At 35.9% G+C, this 25,374-nt stretch overlaps 2 protein-coding genes across 5 annotated transcripts; one reads left to right on the top strand and one right to left on the bottom strand.

Annotated features, from left to right (window-relative positions):
- Window positions 1–5,945: 5,945 nt before the first annotated feature.
- LOC121248644 (ATP-dependent helicase rhp16) lies at window positions 5,946–18,232 on the top strand. 3 transcript variants are annotated; one of them, XM_041147176.1, is made up of 17 exons: window positions 5,946–6,017; window positions 6,133–6,189; window positions 6,916–7,014; window positions 7,310–8,547; window positions 10,172–10,294; window positions 10,427–10,500; window positions 11,058–11,121; window positions 11,223–11,369; window positions 11,447–11,532; window positions 11,986–12,055; window positions 14,926–15,051; window positions 15,547–15,777; window positions 16,838–16,942; window positions 17,026–17,178; window positions 17,601–17,689; window positions 17,781–17,861; window positions 17,951–18,232. In XM_041147176.1, exons 2-17 carry the CDS (start codon window positions 6,144–6,146, stop codon window positions 18,021–18,023), a joined length of 2,805 nt encoding a protein of 934 aa, XP_041003110.1. In that variant the 5' UTR covers window positions 5,946–6,017; window positions 6,133–6,143; the 3' UTR covers window positions 18,024–18,232. The 3 variants fall into 3 exon arrangements, with proteins under 3 accessions (XP_041003110.1, XP_041003109.1, XP_041003112.1); XM_041147175.1 differs by having other exon boundaries at window positions 5,988–6,189; XM_041147178.1 differs by lacking the exons at window positions 5,946–6,017; window positions 17,026–17,178; window positions 17,601–17,689; window positions 17,781–17,861; window positions 17,951–18,232 and having other exon boundaries at window positions 6,024–6,189; window positions 15,547–15,704; window positions 16,838–16,882.
- A 1,029-nt stretch (window positions 18,233–19,261) lies between these two features.
- Window positions 19,262–25,109, bottom strand: LOC121248645 (dihydrolipoyllysine-residue succinyltransferase component of 2-oxoglutarate dehydrogenase complex 2, mitochondrial-like). Of its 2 annotated transcripts, none has more exons than XM_041147179.1 (15): window positions 24,845–25,109; window positions 24,411–24,469; window positions 24,155–24,229; window positions 23,504–23,564; window positions 23,364–23,388; window positions 22,777–22,847; window positions 22,579–22,653; window positions 22,375–22,430; window positions 22,126–22,170; window positions 21,701–21,988; window positions 21,499–21,593; window positions 21,052–21,142; window positions 20,850–20,960; window positions 20,013–20,207; window positions 19,262–19,832 (listed from the first exon to the last, which is right to left on the bottom strand). In XM_041147179.1, the coding sequence occupies exons 2-15, from the start codon at window positions 24,444–24,446 to the stop codon at window positions 19,641–19,643; spliced, it is 1,416 nt and encodes a 471-aa protein (XP_041003113.1). In that variant the 5' UTR covers window positions 24,447–24,469; window positions 24,845–25,109; the 3' UTR covers window positions 19,262–19,640. The 2 variants fall into 2 exon arrangements, with proteins under 2 accessions (XP_041003113.1, XP_041003114.1); XM_041147180.1 differs by having other exon boundaries at window positions 24,872–25,109.
- Window positions 25,110–25,374: the final 265 nt, after the last annotated feature.

The raw sequence follows: 25,374 nt of genomic DNA, 5'->3' as shown, positions 1-25,374 counted from the left end.
GGCGTCTTCTTGAACTCTTGTCTCTCTCTCTGTCTCTCACTCTCTCACGCTCTCTCTCTTGATCTCTTCTCTCTCTCGCTCTCTCTCTCTCTTGCACGACTGCATGAGCACCGCCATCATTTGTTGCGCCAAACTCCAAAGGTAAGACTCCTAGTCCTTACTCTGGACCTAGATTATTATTATTTTTTTTTTTTGAGTTTTGGATTGGAAATTGGAGAAAGGATGAATTGAATTGGAGATGGAGGATGATAATGATTGTGAATTTGTGTGCTGTGGATTCTGATTTGTGCATGCGTTTGAAATTGATGTCGCCTCTATCACTGTGTTTGATTTTTTTTTTTTTTTTTTTTTTTTTTTTTTTTTTTTTTTTGTAGTTTGTAGTTTGTAGGTTTTTGGATTTGGAACCCTAAAATCCGAAACCCTAAATAAATTGATTTAGGGGTTTCGATTGGATTTTGGATTGAACCACTAAATTGATTTAGGGGTTCAATCCAAAACCCCTAAATAAATTGATTTAGGGGTTTCAATTGAAACCCATAATTGATTTCAATTAAGGGGTTGCAATTGAAACACCTAAATCAAAAGGCTAAATCAATTTATTAAGGGGTTTCAATCCAGAACCCCTAAATAGTGTTGGCTTTACACTTTGCCTTTTTTTTTATGTGTCGTGTATTATTATGATTTTTTTATGTCTTGTGTTGATTGATTTTATAATTTTTTATCGTGTTGTGGAATTAGGAATGTCTTCTCAAAAGGATTTCAATGATAGCTCTCCTAACCCTACCAGTACCCTTGCCCCTACCAATACTCTTACTCTAGAACCTAACCCTAGTCCAACCCCTGAGATTGGGAGTACACCTTGCCCCGCCCCCAAGCCCACACATGGCAAGAAACCTATTTCTATAGTTTGGTCTCACTTTACCAAATTAAAGGGTGGTGACCCCAATAACCCCCAACCTAAATGTAATTATTATGAGAAAATATATGGATGTCACTATAGGAAACATGGTACATCCCAGTTAAATTTCCATTTAGAGGAACAATGCAAGAAGAGTCAAATATGAAGATCCTTACTGTAGAAGGGTCAATCTAGACTAGATATTGGACTAAAAAAATGGCGAATGAGCGTAGTGAGGGTCCAACTTTGAAGGGGTATACGAAGTATAAGGTCCATGAGTGTAGAAGGAAGTTAGCTCGTATGGTTATCATAGACGAGCTACCTTTTCAGTTTGTGGATGAGAGAGGGTTCCAAGAACTTGTCTAAGAATTGAAAGCTAGATTTACGCTTCCTTCTTCCCACACTATGGCAAAAGATATTAAAAAGATGTACGGAAAAGATAAAAATGTTTTGAAAGGCCAATTGGCGGGATTGGTAGTTTGCCTCACTACCAATACTTGGACTTCTGTCCAAAATTTTACTTATATGTCTTTGGCTGTTCATTTTGTTGATTCTGATTGGATTCTTCATAAAAAAATTATTAAGTTTTGTTAAATAACTGATCACAAGAGTAAGACGATTGGGAAGGCCTTGGAGGTCTTAATAAAGGAGTGGGGGTTGGCACTAGTTTTGACAGTTTCGATTGATAATGCCTCGTCTAATGATGTCGCCTTGGGATATCTGAAGACTTATCTTAGAGAGACAAATAAGATATTCTTGGGTGATGAATATTTGCATGTTAGATGTGCTGCACATATCTTGAATATAATTGTGACTGAGGGGTTGAAAGATATTGATAACTCGGTTGCACGAGTTAGAATGACTGTGAAATTTATGAGGTCTTCTCCTTCTAGATTGGAGCAATTCAAGATTGCTGCGAAGACTGTGGGCATAACATCGAATAAGGGTATTTGTACTGATATTCCTACTAGATGTAACTCAATTTTCTTGATATTGGAGGCAGCCCAAGAATATAAGGCAGCATTTCAATTATTGGGTGATGAGGACATTTAATATGTCAAATACTTTGACGAGCAAGGGGATTAGGAAAGCCTAATGATGATGATTGAGAGGTAGTTTCTACTTTTGTTGATTTTCTCGAGCCTTTTTACAATGTCACATTGAAGTTATCTGGTTCTTTGTACCCTACATCTCATGAATTTTATTAACAAATATGTAGGATGAAAAAAGAATTAGACGACATGTGTAGGGGCTCCAATCTAACGATGAGAGGGATGACATTGACCATGAGGGTCAAATATGAAAAATATTGGGGAGATTTGAGTAGACTAAATATTTTGTTATATATGGCCATTATTATTGATCCCCGTCTAAAAATTTCAAGCATGTTATATGCTTTGGGACTTGTGCACGAACAGGCATGGGCTGATCTTATTGGTGATATGGCCCGAGATACCTTGGCTAAATTGTATGATAAGTTTAATGCAATTAAGGATAGTACTACATCTATTACACCTACACTTACCCCAACGCATTCTCTAGACACCGGGGCAACAAAGAAGCGTAGATTGGCGTGGACTAAGACCGCACAGAATCCCGCACTAGTCCGTCAATCTACGGAGGTGATTTCGGAGTTAGACAACTATTTGTTAGTGAATCTTATTCAAGATAATGATGGTTTCAATATATTAGGATGGTGGAAAACGGCAGCAAATAAATATCCCATCATTTCTGAGATGACCCGTTGTATTTTGATCATCCCTATTAGCATCATTGTCTTGGAGTCAACCTTTAGTACTGGAGGGCGCATATTGAATCATTTCTATAGTTCATTGTCTCCTACAACTGTAAAGGCATTGATATGCACACAGAGTTGGACGATGTAAAATGATATTTATGTTCCGGATATTTTAGATTTTAAGGAGACCGATGAAGAGAGTGATGATCAGTCTGGATCTGGACCATCTGGTAATTATTGATTTATTTTATTATTTTGATTTATTTATATTCATTTTAGTATTAATTTTAGTATTCATTGTTGTAGCAACACATGAGACGACTCAGACAACGTCTACCTCCACTGCAATATGAATATATGCTCAAGCCTCAAAAGACTACCAGCCCGGGCCGCCCTAAATGTCATAGTCAAATATTCAAACATCTTTATTTTTAGATTCTTAGAATATTGAAATTTGAATCATTTGTACATATTATGTATTCAAAGATTTGTAATGTTGATACAATGTCCCTTGGATACTTTTATGTTTGTAATTTTGTAATTGTTTAGCTCTTCAATTTTATTTTTATAATAGCTTAATTATTATTATTATTTTATTAGGTAGTAGACTTGTAGTCTGTAGTAGTACTTCATTTGTTCTAAATTAGTAAATTTGTATCATGTATATATTATTTTTATTTATATAAATTTTTTTTAATCTGGTTTTTTAACTTCTTTTCTGGGCCATTTTAGGCCCATTTTAATGGTTTTTGGGCAAAAAATGGCCCAGAAACTGCTTCTGGGCCAAAGGCTCAGTAGGGGTAGGGGGCGGACGGATTGACCCCCACCCGCACCTCATTATTTGGGACGGGGTACCCCGCCCATGCGGGGGGCGGGGGGGTGCTATCTGCCCCGAGCACCCCTATTATATAGGATTCACTATATATGTTTATTTCTCTTTCACTTGAAGCCTTTAGATTTGAATACGAACCCGAAGTGATCTTGATCCAACTATACAACAATTAGTATTCAATGTTGTTTGAAAAATTTAAACAGGCATAAATAAATATTGTATGATTCATTTTGTGTCTCTTTTTTATTTAAAACTCTCACGTTAGGATGAGAATTCGAACATCTAAATTTGAGGAGATTTTGATCCAACTTTAACAAATACAATTATTCATTTGTTTTTCATATGGATTCTAATTTGTTTTCCAAACATATTATAGGGGAGAGATTTAAAAAAGGAATTGAATGGTTCATCCACTCATGCACAAGAAAATTAATATTACATAACTTACTCTTTCTACCCTTATAATTGATACCTACAGAGCAATTTCATAGAGTCAATAGGATTGTTAAAGAACGTTGGGACCGAGTAGTAGGAGTACCCCGAAATCATGTAATGCAGATCGGATTTCAAATTGTGAAGGGATTGTTCATTGTTCCATGCCACAAGTCATCATAGTAGACAAGATTTAATTTTCTTTTCATGATATTCTTTATGGACATAATTGAATTTTCTATTTATTACTTCCTTAATGACTAATGGCAATCGTACTGGAAGGTACAAATTATGAAAAACTTGTGTCAAGATGGCTGCTAATATTTCTATGAAAATTACTAGAGACACAAAAAGATCTCACAAACTGATGTGGCACAGTCTCATGCCATTACAATTTTTTTTTCTCACATTTTTTGTGTTTTTCATTCCCCCTCCTCCCCCCCTTTTCCCAAATATCGCCCCCAAGGCCAAACCCTTTAGTGCAACCCTCTTCTCCACTATCTCTCACAGAGAGAGAGAGATGTGTACTTGTTGGTGAGGGGTGATGACATCAGTGAGGGGCAACAACGTCGGAGACGAAAACTGGGAGCAATGACATTGGGGACTAGAACTGACGGTGACGATGTTGAAACTGGTGGGAACAATGTCACCTGAGAGAGAGAGATGTGTATTTGTTGGTGAGGGGTGACGACATCAGTGAGGGGCAACAACGTCGAAGACGAAAACTGGGAGCAATGACGTCAGGGACTAGAACTGACGGCGACGACGTCGAAACTGGTGGCGACAATGTCACCTGGATTTGAGAATGCAGGGAAAGCGGGGGAATGATGGGGACAACAAAAACAAAGAAAAAAGGAAAAAAAAATCTTTGTGATGACATGGCAATGTGCCAAGTCAATTTGTGGAATCCCTCTTGTGGGATCTTTTTTTGTCGATAGTAACCCTTTATTTTTATAGAGTAATGTTAGATATAGTATTAGGGTGTATAAGTCCTGCGTATTTTCATTGAAAAAATACGAGGTGTACTATTAAAAATATAATTTTTTTCATGTGGGTCTTAAGTATACTCACTTTTTCAAATAGAGTACACTAGACTTACACATTCTAAAAATGCAAATATCATTTCTCTTTTTTATATGGTGTAATTGATATTGACTATATGGTGAGTGGCCGAGATAATAAATTTGATGGAGCACAATGATTGATAAATAACTCTAATCTTTTGGTCAATTATACTAGTTTATTCATGGAATAGTCAGCAATTGTTTTTTTTTTTTTTAAAAAAATTAACTTATGTTAAGAAATTGATGTCTTTGAACTTCTGAAACGACAAACTTGTATAATAATTAGTTTTTGTTAAGAAAAAGATGGCCTTGTTTGTCCATTAATACATTGTGATTTGCTAAAAAAAAACATTGTGATTCTTTGTTGTTTGTCGTGCTTCAAACAATATAGTTTTATCAACCTCCAGTGTGCATTGGTCACTTTCAAGATGATACTCTTTTGCGGATTTACAAACATAATTATTAAAAATAACCTCACATATTTACCATTATTATTTATAATTCTATTTTGTCGATCAAACATTTTATTAAAGTATTTAATCCAGATTGAGAAGAAAAAAGCATCTAAATAAGAAAAATATTAAAAAAATTGAACTGTTTATTATATTTTATATAAAAATTTTAAAAAATTATAATAATAAGATGAGATTGGTTGAGAATGTTTTATCAAACAGTAAAATGATTCAAAACTCAAATTATTTTCCAAGTTAGAAGGAAAAAAAATAAGCAAACGACATTAGCTTTTAAAACGGGGTGCAAAAGGAGAAAACCTGCATTGGCCACCACCGCTGTTTGCATATATCTTGCAATCTAAACCGTTAGAAAGATTGAATTCCATGTAGGACCCACTTCATTCAAAACTTTAACAGCGTTGATACACTCACATTTACAGATGCTTCCTCGAAGATATAGACAATACACAATCCCGGTGTTCTATATTAAAGAGCTCAGATCAACTTCCCGCCGCTTCGCCACTATATAAAACGCGCTTTCTCGTCGTGGAGTCGTGCGGAAGTCCCTACGCTCTCTCTCTCTCTCTCTGTGGCCGGCACGGTAAGACCGCCTTGTTATCCTTCCTCCATCGAACCGCGAAAGGGTTTCGCGATAACCTAAACAAACCCTAAAGTTTATTGGGTTTTTTTTTTCTTAATTTTTTGAGTTTGGTTGGGTGAATAGGCAATGGAGCTTCGTTCTCGTAGGCGAATCTCTAACCATCCGATAGATGGTAAACTCTCGAACTTGATTTTCTTGTTTTTAATTTTATAGTTTCTTTTCTGGCGGTTTTTCTTTCTATCATCGGGGGTTACTGAAAATGTGTGGGAAAAAAATTGGTAAAGCATGCGTTGTTTTTCCTTTTTTTTTTTTAAAGAATAATTTCTTTTCCCTAAATAAGACTGTTTGTTTACTGGAAAATGCCATATATATATATATATATATAATGCTAGAGCGTCTCTTTCATGTGTTTATTTTTTGTTCTTTTTTACATAGATTTTTTTAACATTTTTAAAAAATAAAAAAAAAAATTCACAACATCATTAAAAAAACACTTCCTTAATAGCAAAGTAAAAAATAATAATAATAATAAAATCTATTTAAAAATGATAAAAAAATCTATGTAAAAAAAGGAAAAAAAAAAAAAACACGTGAAAGAGCCTAGCGGGAGCTCCCAGCGGCTCTAGCATTATCCATATATATATATATATATATATAGTAAAATAAATTTATAGACTAGCATTTGGATTAATCGATATAAGAGCCTAATCAGTTTCTATGCTATTCGTTTATTTATTAACATTGTAGCTCTATGTGCTTACTGTAACGTAGGAAAGGAAAAGGAAGTAAAACCTTGAACTCTAGCTTTTGGATTGATATGGAACTGGATAAAGTTCCAGAATTTTCTTTAATAATGCTTGACACTCTTATTAAGTTTAAGTTATAATGTCTAAATTAGAATCAAGCAATGTGGAGGTGCAACAACTAAGTGACGATAGCTCTAATGAAGCAGGCTCCGATTCCGAAGTTTATGTGCTATCAGATACCAGCGAAGAAGGTACTTTTGGATTTTTTTTCTTCTTCTTTGTTATTGTTGTGATGCCAGATAAATCTTCTGTTAAATTTTTTTCCTATTTTATTGCAACCATTGAATTTGTTTTAAAAACTCTCGGGGAAAATGTTTGCTGGAGAAATGTGATGGGGTACTTGGAGCTTATATACAAACTGAAAATTCTGGGAAAGTGTTCTTGAGGAGCTATTTTCACTTGAAACAGACAAGTCTGTAAAATGTGATGTAGTCGATTTTAGCTTTAAATTATATATAAGTGACAAATGATGGTGTATAAGTGTAGATGAAGAGAATGGAGGGAGAGTGGATTTGGACTTGAACAAGAAACCAAAAAGTACAATCAAGGTTCATGATTGGGAAGATGATGGTTATGATTATGAGAATTACAATGAGGGTTTGACAACGAGGAAGGCTGGATGGAAAATAGTGGAGCACGGAGATCCAAGTGGGGTAGAGAGTGTGGTGGAGTATGGAGAATCAGGTCGCGAAGATAATGCAATGCATTGTGGAGCTATAGGCGGAAACCGATCTACTCAGCAAAAAGCAGTTGAAATTGATTTCATTGGGCTGAGCAAGAAGAAAATGCATAAAAGAACAACAAAAAATAGGGTCCCAAAGCCAAGATTAATGTGGAATCAGTGGGAAGAAGAGCATCAGAGATGGATCGATGAAAATTTTGATAAAGTTTATTTGGATAATCAGAATGAAATAATCACTGAAACTTCTGAGGCTCCATCGGAATTGATCATGCCTTTGCTAAGGTACCAAAAGGAATGGTTGGCCTGGGCTTTGAAACAGGAAAAATCTACAACTAGGGGGGGAATTCTTGCAGATGAGATGGGAATGGGGAAGACCATTCAAGCAATTGCACTTGTCCTTGCTCAACGGGGAACTCAGAAAATGATTTGTGAACCGGATGAATCCTCTGTATTACCGGGCCCATCCAAAGACTTGGCTGGTATTAAAGCCACTCTTGTGGTTTGTCCTGTGGTTGCTGTGAGCCAATGGGTGAGTGAGATTGATCGGTTTACTTCAGAGAGAAGCACCAAGGTGCTTGTTTATCATGGGGCTAATAGAGGGAAGAATTCGAAACATTTTGGAGAATATGATTTTGTCATTACAACGTACTCTATTGTTGAGGCTGAATACAGAAAGTATGTGATGCCACCCAAGAAAAAGTGCCCTTACTGTGGCAAGGCATTTTATGATAGTAAGCTGTCAATTCACTTGAAATATTTTTGCGGGCCTGATGCTATTAGAACGGAGAAGCAGTCTAAACAAGCAAGGAAAAAAAGCAAAACTGTGATTGCAAATCAGGAAACAGAACCTGCTGAAGACAAGATGAATGAATATGATTGCAAGAAAAGGAAGGGAGCTCGTAAAAAGACACCATACCAGAACAACAAAGAAAAGGATAGGGGAGTTAGATTTGGAAACGAACATTCAGTAGGTGTAGATGGTTCTCCCAGAGGAAAATCATTCCTGCATGCTATAAGGTGGGAACGAGTAATTTTGGATGAGGTAAGTTTGCATAAATTATTTGCAATAGGAAATTTTCATTCTTCTTGCTTTCGTTTGAATTTGCTTTGTGGCCTTTGTCTTTCTCTCTATCTCTGTGTGTGTGTGTGCGTGAACAAGCATCTAGTTACGCATTCACAATCGATGACATTTTAATGTGCCAGGTGTGGTCGGTATAGTGATTCTGAATTCTCAAATTTTATAATAATATTTTGTAACTAGTTAAAACTACATAAAAGGCTTGACATGCTTTTGATCTCTTGGTATTGGGACGAAAATTTATTCCCAAGGGAGAATTATTTATTTATTTTTGATAAGTAATAATATTTTCCCAAGGGACGATTATAACAATAGACTACGTTTTAACTGGGGAATTTTGCACTAAGATTATCTGAGTTTCATGATTTCATGATAGAAGAATTTTTCCTCTTTTTTTTTGGGGTTGGGGTGGGGGAGGGGTAGGTGTATTTTTCCAGGTTTGACATGACATCTATGCATGATGCAACATAATATGACCTGAATCTAAATATTATTGATACGAATACCTGCATGGCTAGACAATATCTTTGATTGGATATTTTTTAAACCAGGTATATATTATGTCACATCTTTTTTTTATAAGTATATATTATGTCACATCTACATATGGTGTGACATAATATGGCCAGAATATGAATGTTATTGATATGAAACTTACATGGCTAGACAATATCTTTTGATTGGAAATATTGTAAACCAGATATATTTATATTTTTTTTATTGGCACTGGGTGTCCGAGAACAGCGTTTTGACTAATCCTGGGGGTGCATAGGCCTCGGTTAGGAGTTTCACTCAAGTGCACCTTGGGTAATTCAAGGGGAAAATCCCCCAGTTTGATGGCCCCTAGAGATTGTTTGCACCCAAGGGGATTTGAACCTTAGACTTGGGGGGATCATACCCTCAAGGCCAAGACCTTTACCACTTTGAGCCAATCCCTAGGGGTTGTAAGCCAGATATATATTAAAATGTTCAAATGCCTAAGTGCTTAAAAGCTTATGTTGCTTATAAATTATTGAATTTTATCTGTTAATTTATTTTGATTGGTTATCTTTTTCTCTTGTTGTGAAATTGGATTCTTATCAACCAAAAATAAAGTGATAAGGTAGACACTGTGGTGCTTCTTTTTCACAGAAGCCTTTTAAGCTTGGAATGGGCCTCTGCCCAAAATCATCTTTTTGTATTGTGGTTGGATTTTGCGAGCTGTTCCAACCACTGCTGGATGTGATTCCAAGAGAATCTGCCTGCCCTGTGGAAAAATGTGTCCCTTATGCTCAAGTAGAAGCTGTTGTTTCCGTTTGAACACGTTCTTCGTCAAACCATATCTACAAAAGAAAAAGAGTAAATCTGATCACATTCTAATAACAATTTGGAGTTGCTTTTTCCCTGTATTGCTTGCATGCCAAATCCAATGTCTTGTTTATTTTCTTGTTGTTCTGTTATTTATTTGCATCCATGGATCTCTATAGTGTTTGTGGTCCTTTTGTATCTATCAAAAAAGACTTCAAAAGTTATTTTCTAACCTGGGCTTATGCTTTCCAGAAGTAGTTCTCCGTTCTAAAAATGCTTATAGCTCTTCTATTTCAAATAGGCACATTATATAAAAGCTAGACATTGTAATACTGCAAAAGCTGTTCTTGCTTTAGAGTCTTCATACAAATGGGCCTTAAGTGGCACTCCCCTTCAGAACCGTGTTGGAGAACTTTACTCTTTGGTAAGTTGAATGCATGTTTGAAAAAAAAAACCTTTTTACTTATTAAAAAAGAAAAAAAAAAGTTTGAGAAAATTGCTACAATCAGGCAACTGTCTCTGGTAAACTGATATGGTTGCAATGCTAATTACACAGGTTCGCTTCCTGAGAATAATACCATATTCTTACTACTTATGTAAGGACTGTGATTGCAGAACACTTGATCATAGGTATGCTTTGAGATTCAGGATTCTTTCTGACTTGTCTACAAATATGAACTAATCGTGTACATTTGTTGGTAGTGTATAATTTGATTTACTAGTACTAGTTTGACATACAATTAGCACTAGTATGTCTTTATATTTTTCTTGTACGGAAAACATCTTTCCATTGGGAGGTTTCTGGGACATTTTCAGATCTTCTCATGTTGCAAAATATGAGGCCTGTGATTGGTTTAAAATGAAAAATGCTATAGATTTCGTATCTTGCTCAAATGACTTGTTCTGTTTGTTTTTCCTCTTTCTACTTTCCAAGTTCACAGTAAGGAAATGTTGTAGCACATCATACTGTTGCGTGGTAACAAGGAAATGGCTTTAAGAATTGGTGGATGTTAATAAAAAAACTTTTATACTTAGTTTTTTCTTATACTTAGTGTTCTCTTATACTTAGTTTTATCTTTTTCTTGTGTGCTTTATTCTCCATTCTCCAATCATCATTTGAAATACTTTTTGTTAAATTTTGGTGTCATTTTTATTCATATCTTCGTGAGTCTGATGGCTTCATGCAGTTCCTCAAAAGAATGTTCGAACTGTCCTCATAGTTCTGTGAGACATTTTTGTTGGTGGAATAAGGTGAGTACTGAAAATTATTGCTCTTGTTTTTCTTTTTGTTGCTTATGGGGCATCTGTTTTTCACATTGCTGACAAACCATTTAATCCTTGATTCTTTTTAGTATGTTGCTACACCAATACAAACATATGTAAATAGTGATGAGGGACGCAGAGCCATGATTTTGCTCAAACACAAAATTTTAAAAACCATTGTGCTAAGACGCACAAAAAAAGGCAGGGCTTCTGATCTAGCACTTCCTCCTAGAATTGTAAGTTTTATTGCTTTATGTCTTACACCCTCTCCTTTTTCCTTTCTGGGTATAATGCTTCCCTAGTTTTTGTGCAGGTTTCATTGAGGCGGGATACCCTCGACATCAAAGAACAAGATTATTATGAATCATTGTACAATGACAGTCAGGCGCAGTTCAATACGTACATCACCTCAATCTCTTTTTCTTTGTGTTTCAATCTTGGATTTCACATGTTTATGCATTTGTTATTAACATCATTTCACCTCAGTCTAGAGGCTTAAGGTTCAGGTTTAATTTTTCTGAAAGTTCAAGATTTTGCTGCAATAGGTTGCTTTTTTTTTCTCCTTTTTTTCAGAAAGGGGGGGGGGGGGGGGGATTTAACATGTAGAATCCTGTTTTGTTCTTTTCTTTTCTTTTTGTTATATTTTTATTTTGAAAAATTCGAGAGAAAAATTGTTGAGTGAGTTTTTAATTTCTTGAAATTCCTTTAAAAATTTTAAATGGAAAAATTTATTTCCATTCAATGATTGTATTTTTTCTAAATGTGCTGGTACACACCAACACAAATAAGTAGTTCATCAATCGTATAAAATTAATTCAGTGTTTTTGTATAAATTTGCTTGGTTCTTTACAGATATGTTCAGGCAGGAACTGTGATGAATAACTATGCTCACATATTTGACCTTCTCACACGCTTGCGGCAGGTAAATGACAACTATATTATAAAACAGAGTAGCGGTTTGGTTCCCTTTTTAAAGTATGCATGCTGTAGTTAGAAATATACAAAGTGAGGGCTTGCATTAATCATGTGTAGCCTTTTTCGTTTGGGAACTATTTTGGCCTTTCAAAATTTTTTATCAGAACATGAACTTTGTTCCTGATTAAGAAAGTTTTTCAGAATCTTCCGATGGATAGACTTTACTGATCAAGGTTAGAGTTCTACCCATCTATCTTATTCTTAAAGACTGGTTTGCATCCTACATTCCTCATCTTCTTCTCCTCTCTACCAACCTTCGAACTTCTGACTTGGTGGAAGTCAGACATGCCACCGACTGACAGTCAAGGAAGGGTGGTGTTTGCATTCTGCATTCAGCCGCTTAAGATTTAAATTATAGAAGTAAAAAGCTGGTAACATGCTGCGGACCAATATTCTCTGCCTATGAAGTATGTGGATCTTCCCTTTTCCATTCAAGGAAAAATTCATTTGGTATGGCCTTATTGAGAAAATGGAATGCCGGTTAGCTGGGTGGAAGTGACTGTATTTATCTAAGGGCAGTCTAGTGTTGATTAAAGCGCAGGACATATTTAAGTGCAAACACTGTCAGCCTACGTGCAAAGTGCACATTTTCTAAATGATGTATGATAACAAATATTACATGAAACACAATAAAAAAAGACTTGAAAGGCAAGATGGTCACATATTTAAATATTAACTCAATTTATTAGAGTAATATATAGAAGGACAATCAAGTAGTCAGCTAATTACATAAAATTTAAACATATCAATCTATATAACTCTCTTGTGCTTTACTAAATAAACACATCTATGATACCGGGTAGCCATAAGCAAATTAAAGTGTGTTGTTGAATTAAAATCTACCAAAAAGTCCATGACCAGAAAAGCTTAATAACTGTAGGTACTGACTTCTATGCTAACATAAGAAATCAAACATCAATCCATCTAGAAAGACAGACCATTATATCAGGTTCAAAGCATACACATCACATATGTCAACATGTGGTACAATGGAACATAAATGATCTTCAATATCAACTAATATACTTAAGAGAATTTTTTTACATCATTTTTTGGGTCCTGAATTGATATATTACATTTTCTTCAAAGAAATTACCAAGATGTGCTTTTTTTGCTCTTTAAGCAAACACTGAAAGCGCCAAGAAGTGCACTTTTGTAAATGCGCTTTGTTTTTGGTTAGTGAAGCGTCAATCTTGTTGCATTCTACTTAAGCACGCTTTTAGTAACACTGGGCCAGTTGATCACACTGATTGCAAGTACTCCCTCCAATTTGCCACATATTTCCTTGGCTCTCTTCCCCATTCCTATTGATGCATCCCATTGCCTTGAGAAACATCAATGGGATTTCTTGTGGGATGGGAGTGTCGAGGAAGTGAAGCACCTCATTAAATGGGTTAGCATTTGCACTCTGATTCTTCTAGTGGTTTGGAGGTTAAAACCTATTATTGGTCTTTAAAGCTCTGTTGGACAAATGGTTATGGCATGCCACAAAGAGGGGCACTGTCAAGAGTCTTGGTAGAAGGTATTATATTAGTATTTTGGGAGGATGTACCAATGAGGTTAGCAGGTCTTTTGGGTGGGGGTGGAAAATTACGTGGATGCAGATTTCTCATGTGTTAAATTTGAGGTGGGACATGGGTCTAGTTCATGTTCTGGCACCATTTATTGTTTGCAGATTAGCCAATTGAAGACATTTCCTGGCATCGATTAGCATTTCATGCTGTAATGAGATGTCGATAGCATAACTTTTACAAATATGAGAATAGACTCCAATGGAATATTACTTTCATTATAGATGTGCATGGTTAGGAGGTTGGGATGATCTCTTCATTCTTCAATTGTTTGTGTTCTCTTAGACTGAGAAGTGGTTGGGCTGCTAAAATATACCATATTGCTTCCAAAAGAGAGACATTTGAGATCAAGTCTTTCTACCACCTACTCTTCCTCCAAGATGGCCCTCATGCTTCCTTGGAAGAATATTTGGAGAACTACGGCGCCCTCGTAACATTCTTTTTTCTGTTGGAAGCATCCGGGAAATTCTTAAATGTGGATAACTTGAGAAAGAAGAATGCTGTAGTTACTAGGATGGGTGACCTCCTTGGAAGTTGTCGTGTTGCACCCTCTCTACTTATCAAAAAAGAGGAGGGCTGTAGTAATGGACTGGTGATCATGTGTAAGCAGAGTGGAGGAAGCGTTGATCATCTTTCTGCTATGCTGAGAGGTGGCACTGGATCCATGGGCAATATGATATTTTGTACTTTTGAGATTGCAAGGGTCATGCCCCAGCAGGTAGTAAATTCGATGGCATGCTGGCAAAGTCCCAATTTTGCCAGCAACGTAGGGGTTTGGAGGATGGTCTCGTTATGCTTGATGGGAACAATTTTGCTTGTTTCTTGTGAAGATTGTGAGGGGCTTTTGTTAGATTTAAGGGCCATTATGTTTACCTTTCTTTATATTTGGATGGCAGTTTTGCATTTCTTCATCCTAGATAGGTGTTTTGTCTTGTTTACCATCTTGTGTACTTGGGCTATACCTATTTTATTGATACAATCATTTACTTACTAAAAAAAATAAAAAAAATATTTGGATGGCGGTGCACAATAGTATTCATTCTTCTAGCTTTCTGGAGTTCTTAGAATTATGCTCTTTTTCTTCATCTTGCTATTTGGATTTTTCCTATTGTATACTTTCTGTGTATTTGGGTTGTGTCCTTTTTGCGCTTATAATAACATTATTGTACCTATAAAAAAAGATAATGTGTTGTGGACTAATCTCATCTGCCAATGTCTCTAATTTAATTTTTGTGCAAAATCACAGGCAGTTGATCATCCTTACCTAGTGGTATATTCTAGAACTGCGGCACTAAGAAGTGCAAACATGGCTAGTAATGACAATACTGAACGAGTATGTGGCATCTGTCATCACCCAGCTGAAGATAATGTGGTAAATTATCTTCTCGGTTACAGTTTTTTTTTCTTCTCGGATATAAAATCCAACCCCCCCCCCCCCCCCCCCCCCCCCCCCCCCCCAGCACAAAAAAAAAAAAAAAAAAAAAAGCCTACCTACTTTAAAATATGGGCATATAACTTTTTAATTAAATTCTTGAGGGATGAGACGGAATAAATAAATTCCCATTAAGTTAACACAAATAATAAGTGCTTCATTTTTTCCAAATGCACAATTTAGTTTACCTATGAATTTTGTTACTTTTCTGGAGAAGAAATAAAAACCTTTGAATTGCATGTTTGGTGACAGTGACATAATAAATAACAACTTGTTATTGGGTGGTGAATGACCAAGTTCAAATATATATTCTTTTATCCTGAAGTAGTGCATTTGCTTTGTAGATACACCCTGCCTTGCTTTGCTTCGTATAAGTAGATTAATACCTGGTCCTTGGTTGATTTTCTGCCTAAAAGCTTTTTCTTATTGTTACAGGTCACTGCTTGTGAGCATGTTTTCTGTAAGGCTTGTCTGATTGATTTCTGTGCTTCCTTGGGACAAGCCTCTTGCCCTTCATGTTCAAAATTACTTACGGTCGATTTAACTAGAAATGTGGATGATGGAGATCAGGCTTCTAAAACTACCATTAAGGGGTACAGATCCTCAAGCATTCTAAACAGAATACAACTTGATGATTTTCAGACAAGCACAAAAATGGAGGCATTGGTACCTGTCAACGAACTTGTTACATAATACATATGCTCTTTTCCCTTTTCTCTGTCCAGATTACACCGTGGATAGTTTTATACATTGAGAAAAAAGAAAAAGAAAAACCCTATGGGCAAATCACATATCTTGTGATATTTGCTTAAAAAATTATTATGTTTATAAGATTTGCTTAAAGAATGATCACATATATTGTGATATTTCTTGACATGATTTTGCCAGCTTATGATGTCTTGTCATTTTTTATGCAAATATAGAGAACACAGAGATCTTCGAAGGCAATTGCAAAAGTGCTTTTATTTATGCTCATTCCTCTAAATTAAAAAACCCTTCTACATATTCTAGTAGACTTGCAAGAAAATCGCTTCAAATGTCATAGCAGTTGATGTTCTCAAATTACATTTCAAATAGCAAAGCAAATCATTCAAGAGAGCAAGTTGTTATTCATTATGTCACCTAACATACATTTTATCTTATTTAGTGTCTTTTCATTTTCAGAAATAAATAAGGAATTATTATTTAAAAATTGAAAAAACAAGTGTTAAACGACAAGGGACATGTTGAAGCTAAAGTTTCAGGTTTCTCAGTTTTGAAGTTTCAAGATTCTTTTATCTAGGAGGTTGCCTAATCCAACTTCCAGGATTGCTAAACCATTAATTGCTGTACCTTTCCAAGTGTGTTCTTTTTTATTTGTGGTCATTGAAAACTGTTTTCATCTCTAGTAAATATCCCTTCCAAAAAAATTGATATAATTTTTTGGGCAAAGCAAATCAATATTTTATGTTGATTTGCTTCTATGTTTTCTGAGTGTAGGTCTATTGCAACGGTTTTATATTTTTTCACTTGCCATACCGCTAAACAATTAATTGATCATTTGATAATTCTGTGCATGTTTACCTGTTTACCATTTCTGAGTGTCTTTACTTTGCAAGGGTTTTTATACTTTCGTAATTGGTCATTTTATATTTTTGTTGATTTGCCTATGCGTTTTCTTGTGTGTATGTCTATTGCAATTGATAAATTTTTTCACTTGCTGTTGACTGAGTTTAAATGGTTTTAGAGGGAAGAAATTAGGTACATGATTGAAAGGGATGGTTCTGCGAAAGGAATTGTTTTCAGCCAGTTCACATCATTCTTGGATCTCATCAATTATTCCCTCCATAAGGTAATTTAAAATGTGCATTTCAATCTTTTATTTATCTCTTTATGGAAGTAGACAAAGTAATTAATGCATTGAACCTGTTGCAGTCTGGTATAAATTGTGTGCAATTAGTTGGAAGCATGTCCATGTCTGCAAGAGATGCTGCTATCAAGCGGTTTACTGAGGACCCGGATTGCAGGATTTTCCTCATGAGCTTGAAAGCCGGGGGTGTTGCTTTGAATCTTACTGTTGCTTCACATGTGAGTAATTACTTTCCGAATCTTGTTGATTTTAGTTTCTATATTTTTCAGGTTCAATTGGCATCGATGAACCATGCTTGTTTACCTGTGTTTAGATATTAATTAAGTTTTTCATTTTTCAATAAAGAAAAAAGTTTATGTTAAATTTTCTTGGACTCCATATCAGAATTTCAAGGAAAGTTCTCTTCTGCAGTAGGGAACTCATGTTCCATTTTCATGATATTACCACCGATATCCTTCTGCCATACTTATTTTTTAGTTGTTTGGTTTCGGTTTTTAACTCGGTCATTCTTTAGCTCTTATTAAATGACATACCACAAAAGAACACATTTTAGCGTTTTAATGGTGGATGCCTGAATGTAATTACTTGCTAGTAGTTTCTTAAGTTTTGATATGCTTCCATGTGCTGCACCTGTGTCTAGGTCTTCTTGATGGATCCGTGGTGGAACCCAGCTGTGGAGCGGCAAGCACAGGATAGAATACACCGGATTGGGCAGTATAAACCAATTAGGTGCTGCCTTTTGTTCATTACTTCAATATCCCAAGTTCTTATTAGATTACTCTTTTCTTCAATGAATCTTACTTTGTCTTCATATTTTCAGAATCGTGAGATTTGTTATTGAGAATACAATTGAGGAGAGGATTCTGAAGCTGCAAGAAAAGAAGGAACTCGTTTTTGAAGGGTAAGTGTGATTTGTCTACCATTTAGAACGTGTCATCCATCCATAGTCGTCCCCTCATTGGTACAGACGTAACAAATTTTGTTTTGCAGGACTGTAGGTGGTTCATCAGAGGCCCTTGGGAAATTAACCGAGGCAGACATGAGATTTCTATTTATCACCTGAGCAGGATTGTTTCCCTTTGTTATAGATAGGTAGTTTTTCAGTCCAACACTAAATCATCGGCATAGTAAGTAGTGTATGTTTTTGGCTTATAGGAGATGAGCCATGTCAAGTGCTAATTATGGACTAATTTGGTATGTAATTGGTGACAATTTTGCGAATCCTATTACATAATTGCACTAAGTTTTATATCCATCATCTCTAGTTGATGCTATTCATTCTCTTTTATGCTATCTCATTGTGATTATGTAAATCATCTGTCATTCTGTTTAGTTGTATCATCTGCTGTGATTCTAACCGGGTTCTCTTAGCTGAAGAGATTCTAACGGGCGGCCCTGCTCGTAATGCAAGTAAATGCTCGAGTATTCACACTCCTGTATTTTCAATGTGGTTACCACCATAATCATGTGTTTTATGTCTCCCGCTATAGCTAATATCAAGATCATTACGAGGGCACTGATCTGTCATACTCACCTATATGATTATGCTTTCGGCTGGCTACAGTGGCTAGCAAAAGCATACTCTCCGGGTAAGTGTAAACAGTTGTAAAGCCGTAGTGGTCACAAACAGTTTTAAAGCAAGCCCGCCCGCCAGCCCAAAGCATATATATATATATATATATATATATATATATATATATTAAGAAATTTCGTTACCAAAACAATGTTGTTTTGGACCTTTGATAACCAATTTTTTTTAAATGAACGCCGAACCCCCATGTGGGGATGAGGTGTAGGAAGGGGGCAATAGGGTGCTTCCCCTAGATGATGGTTCGGTCCCGATTTACCCCAAATAGAATGACATCTATTACAAGAAAAATGGTTAGAGATCATTGCCTCCAATGTGAAATTACTAGAATATACAGTTAAGGATCATTGAGACCAACCAGAGAGAGGGAGGCCGAAAATTAGAACAGGAACTGCTTCTATCAATTATCAACCTTACCAACCCCAATGGGGGTGCAGGTGCCTTATAATTGGATAGTCTTTGAGTTCAAGTAGTTATAACTTGCATTCACACTTTCGGAACCATCGAACTGGAAGAGTTTGTCCTTCTCTCCTTGAATTATCTGTGGTACACTTATGAAAAACTCTTTTCCGAGAGTTTGTACACTTCCAAGATTAGTCGGAACTATCTCCAATACCCAATGCCAAGGAAAAAAAAAAAAAAAGAAAAACCAATCAACCCTGCCATGCTAACTCTATAAAGAACAAGGAAACCGGTAATAATAGCACAGAATATGGAGTTATAACAACCCTGACCAATAGATAAATAACATTTGTACACATAACGGTGTCGATCCTTCATCCAAGGATCTTGTATTTATAGACTCTGAGGCTTTTACGTGATCTGTAAAAGAATTCACCGTCCGTCAAAAGGACACATAAAATGTCAACAGATGAAAGTACTCGATATGCAAATCCAGTATCCGTAATACTAATACCATAACTTGATGAGGTTCGTCCTTGGAAATGTGAACTAAAGCAAGCAATTTGACAACTGTGTCATTGCAGATCAAAAAAGACATCTCGACAAAATTTTAAATTCTGGGATGTTATTCTGGGTGATACCGAATTGCATGTTTAATACCAGAAAATAAGGAATTTGGAAAAGATTTCTTCATACATCGAGGAGGAGCCTCCGAGGGTCCTCCACAACATCTTTGATACGGCGCAGGAAAAACACAGCCTCCCTCCCATCAATCAGCCTATGATCATAAGTCAAGGCGATATACATCATTGGCCTTGGAACAATATTGCCCCCAACAACCATTGGACGGGTCACTATTGAGTGCATGCCTAATATAGCTGACTGTCAAAAATACGCAACGGAAGAACACACGTATTAAGAAAAAAAATTAAAACAATAAGAATACTATAACTATTGAAAAGTGTGGCAAAGGTTGTATTAATCATTTAGATATATAACTAGACAATGGTGCTAAAGAATAATTAAAAAAATTAACCAAGACAAAATTATATAAAGCCATACCTGTGGTGGGTTGATGATTGGTGTACTTAAAAGACTTCCATAGACACCACCATTTGATATTGTGAATGTACCTCCAGCCATCTCATCAATTGATATAGAACCATCATTTGCCTTCTTAGCTAGAGTATTGATCTCCTTCTCTATCTCGGCGAAGTTCATCTTATCAGTATTGCGAATAACTGGAACAACGAGGCCCTTGAATAGGAACGGAATTTGATGATGGATGGTTAGATGCAAACCGATAATTAATTCAATGAGAAGTTTCTAAAAGCTCACATCACATGCTTGAAAAACAGCTCAAAATAAGGTGAATGTGGCATTCTAACCAAAGAAAAGGGTACGTTCATAAAACCATTTACAATCCATACCACACATTACAATGTTCCTGCGAATCTTGAGGCATGTTTATACGTCTGAGGACACACATGGAAAAATTGCCAAAATGTTTAATTATTGTTCTTCTTCCAAGCTAGGTTTAGTCAACTAATCTGTGGAAGTATATCTGTTCAAATATGTGAATCATTTTTTTACCTTTCCATAGATTTTGAAAGTCCAGGTCTAGTTCTTAAAAATAGGGACAACTAGTGATACTGCAGAAGATTGCAGTATGGATTCAGACATGGATCAGTTCGCAGTAGATGATTCTGAGTGCTCTAGTTAGTCCATTGGAAACAAAAGATACTAAAAGCCTCAACTTCCAATCAATCAAATCCTTCTCTACCTTATGTTGTTAAACATTGAGAACTTGTATCTGTTCAGCCAACAAAAGGTTATCAACCTCAGAATTTGAGAAATTCAATAGAACTTGAGTTCTGAAAGGAATGAGTTCAGGGATACCTTAGGAGTGCCAACAGCAATGCTGATGTCAACGTAATCTCGATATATGATATCATCACCATCAATGACAGCATTGACAATTGGCTGATTCTGAAGTGCGGTAACAGCAGCCTGAACCAAATTAGAAAAAGATAATGAATACACACGAACAGCACTCATATACAAAATACTTTACACACATGACCTAATACTTTGAACATACTTTCACAAAGCCAGACATAAGTCCTAATTTCACTCCATGCTTTTCGAGAAAGGCATCTTTATAATCTGAACGGAGCTTCATCAGGTTAGTCCTGCATTACACAGCAAATTGACAGGAGAAAAGGAGAGCCATTCAACAGTCATCCAGCAAACAAAAAGGAAACAAAGTCAAAAGCGAAATAGCACTTCAAATCCACAATTATGATTTTCACTAGTTTATCTCCTCATTCTTCAAATTTGAAACAAGGTTACATTCACTTAAAACGGGACAGTTGTTGAATTCAGTGTATTAAATGCAAGGCAAAACCTGGTAATCGGATTATAAAGAAGTTCTAAAAGAAAAAGGAAAAGAAAAGAAATTGCATATCAACCTAGTTAAAAGAAGTTTGAAAAGAAAAGGGACATAGTTAACCCTTAAAGGTTGAAAGGAAAGATGATTAAAACTTACATATCAACCTCATTAAATGTGCTCAGCAAAGCAAATGTATTCTGAGAATCTTTCAGGCGTGTTGCAACCCGCTTCCTGAGTCTTGTCATAGGAACCTGAGCAGGAGAAGATAAGGTCAGTGTTTCCTTCCAATTGGAGGAGCATATCTAATAAAGTCACAAAGATGTATCTTACTACATGAAGAAGAAATCTTAAAACTTACTCGTCTTTCCCTGTCCTTAGGAGGAAGTTGGGGTTCTGAAGCTGTGGCTTTAGGAGGTGAAGAAGATCCTTTTGTCTTGGGTTGGGGCGGAGTTGGTTCTTTAATCTTCTCCTTAACAGGGGCAGTTTCTTCTTTGGGGGTTTGCTTCTCTACACTTTTCTTCTGTTCAGGAGGTGGTGGTTGAGCAGCAGCTTTTTCTGATGGAGCTTGTGTCACACCTTCACCCGATTTTGAGATGACAGCAATCTTGGTTCCTGGTTCAACAGTATCCCCTTCCTTGGCCACAAACTACAAACAAATAAATTTACGATAGAGGAAAAAAGGATCAGTACAACGACAATATAATTTGATCCATTTTCAAAGAGGGAAAAGTGGTACTGCAATGGCATTCAACTAATTCATATTGCCACATTACTCAATATTACCTTTTGAAGGGTGCCAGCTTCAGGACTAACTACATCAATTGTCACCTACATGGAAACAAATTCAATCATATTGATTTTACTAGTGAATGTTCATTTGGTGTACTTAAAAGAACAAAATTATATAGAGCAGCCATTGATATAATGCAGTGTTCAACCCACCACAGGCACTGCTACGTGCAATTCAATCTCTACAAGTTATGTGGTGTTGCTGTTTTGGGGGAAGGGGGGGGGGGGGGGGTGTGCTGTTACCTTATCAGTTTCAATCTGAGCAATTGGCTCATCAACTTCAACTCTGTCACCAGGCTCTGCTCATAATTTATTGTAAGAATAAGTTTCGTAAGGCATTCAAGTCATGCATATGCAACCAGAATGTAGCAAATTCAAAAGCATATTACACAACACAAATCTCAAGGATGGTAACCAGCTCACAATGCAGATGCTAGAAGAACATACTCTTTAGAAAGTTTGCCAAAGTGCCATCAGTTATAGATTCACCCATAAAAGGAACAACAGCTTCAACCAGGTCCCCTAGACACAATGAAACAATTAGAACCACACAATTCCAATATGTATAAAGCACACTACAACATAAAAAAGTGAATGTATCAAAACTGGGATAAGACATCTGTGCAAGCATAAGCAATACATTACCATTGTCTGAAGAAAATGATCTATTCCTCAATTGGACAAAGGCCCCTGTTTGAAATATTGCAGTAACTTCCCTGCATGCACACAAAAAAAAGGAAATAAACAAGAAACCAGAGGAGGAGAAAAACTTGCAGGTAGTAAACCTATATTTGTCCTTCCAATGATTCAGACCTGGGAAGGCCGAGAGTTTCGCAACTTAAGTACGTCAGAGGTAGCAAAAGAAACAATTTTAAATGCTAGAAGAAGAGAGTGAGCTTGCAAACATCAATAAGCATTGTGACTTTTAGTGAAGTGGAAGCATGGTGTGTACAACCCTATTCCTGGACCACCCGCTTTCTCAAGTTATATGACGTGATTAATTTGGTGAGAAATTCCAAAAGAAGGCTTCAAATCAAATGGTTTTGATTATCAGTTTACAATCTCCTATATCAGGAAAGTAATATCTTTCGAATTGTAGTGCTTAAGACATGCTCTAAGTCTTGCATCTAAAATTCACACCCCCATGCGAAAAAGGATTCAAAAAAAAAAAAAAAAAAGAAGAAAATAGTTGGAAATATCCCTGTTAAGATGAAAGAAGAGAACTCACTGACCTTGGATTTGAATGGGAATGAACTCCTATAACAAAGGAATTCGAAGCAATCAAATCATAGAAAGGGATTAAGAGACCACACATATTAAATAAGATCTTATCAAGAGCATATTTGTTCACAAGAAATTTCGAAAAGATCACCTAGAAAAATGTGGTAACTAGAGCTCTGGACATATTCAAATCCTTGCCGAGCGAGGAAAGCCTGCATAGATCAATATTCATAGTATTGGAAGATGTCTACAATATTGTGGCAAGTAGATGGAATACGAGGTAAACCATTTTCTTAATTTCAAACACAGTAAATGGGTTGAATTTTACTTCATAACTCTGCTGAATACATCATTCCATGAAAAGCAGAATACAATCAGCATGTAAGCCCAGATGTTGCTATGTCATTTCTTCTTTTTCTTTTGTGGTTGTGAATGCTGGTTAGGCACATATAAGGAACCCTCGCAGCCTATCAATTATAGTCAACTAACATTGACAGGAAAGAAAAGCTTTACCAAGTTCTGCAATTATAATAATCAATTCATGGCTGAACCAATAACTCGCGGAACAATTTATGACGTTGTTAGTCATATTTACTGCATCTTTCAATGAGCAAGAGATTTTTTTCCAAATCCACATATATCCTCAACATCCACACTCCTGATGTAATATCATCTTATGATGCTGTTAAGGAAAATAACTGAAACTACTCCATTAAGATTACAACGACTCTAATTACCAACATGGAAAATAAAACTAACCAAAAAATACAAGAGCAAGTAACAAAATAAACATTATTAGTACCTCTTTCTGAGTTTTCCTGTAATATCTTGGCCCCGACACTGAGGGCCTAATCCTCGGCACTGACTGTCCTAATACCTTTGGTTATGATCAACACATAAACAACAAAGCTATCAATTAAAATACTAACAACACATTGAATCAAAACTAAAACACAACAGCTAATTAGAATCACGTGCAGTGACTAAGTTAACGCCGTCAATAATGCAAACAAAAAGAAAAGAGAAAAAAAAAATGAGAGCAAAATTTTGATTAATACCGAAGCAACTTTGCGTCGAATTATCCCCGAAATCATTTCCTCGCCACTTGTGAGCTAACCTGATCAGTACAGGATCCATATCGGTTCAAATCAGTCACAGACAACAACACAACCTCACGTTAACTGTTTGGTTGCCAGGAAAATCTAAGCAGAACAGCAAATCAGAGCATGACTTAATCGATTCTACGGTTCTAACCATTTTCATCAGGAAAAAAAGAAAGAAAGAACGAACTTTAGCTCGGTTGAATTTCACGTTATCCACTTTTCCCTTCTTTCTTATTTTGATCACTCCTCCATTTTCTCAGAAACCAAATGGATAAAGGAAAAATGGATGCGACACTGAATAGCAATTCAAATATCGCTCAGACGAAAATCTTCGTCTGAATAAATAAAACGTTTAAACATTACATATAATCCAAAACCATTGATCTTACCGAATCAGAAGAGTAATTGATTGGCACCTGGTAGAGGGATATCGAGAGGGAGAAGAGGAGAGGATCAGAGACCTTGAGCAGAGTATGACGGATCCAAACGGTGCGAGGCAATGATTAAGAAGAAAAAGAAAAGAGAGAGAAGGAGAAGAAGAAGAAGAAGGGAAGGAATAAATTGGAAAGAGCTTTTCTAGAACAAACTCTCTACGACCATCGAACGTGCGTTTCAAATTTAGTTCTCTCTCTCCTGCTCGATCGGGGGCCATCAGGAGTGAGTTAGGGTATATAATTTTTTGAAAAATTGCTACTTTACCTATTCAATTTATCTTCTCGTTTATATACCTCATATATTTTAATTTTTTTTATTTAATAATTATAAAAATATTATTAGTATATTGATATATTTTTTATATTTTTTAAAAATATTAAATATTAAAAAAAATGAAAAAAAAGGCCAATTGACCTAGCGATTAAATGGAGCAATACTAATTTTTTACATTATTTCTAAATTCAATAGAAAATTTTATTCATCA

Source organism: Juglans microcarpa x Juglans regia, chromosome 2D, assembly GCF_004785595.1.
Source record: "Juglans microcarpa x Juglans regia isolate MS1-56 chromosome 2D, Jm3101_v1.0, whole genome shotgun sequence".
NCBI classification, from domain to species: Eukaryota; Viridiplantae; Streptophyta; class Magnoliopsida; order Fagales; family Juglandaceae; genus Juglans; species Juglans microcarpa x Juglans regia.
The sequence above is the reverse complement of the archived record's forward strand: the minus strand, read 5'-3'. Positions and strand labels throughout refer to the sequence as shown.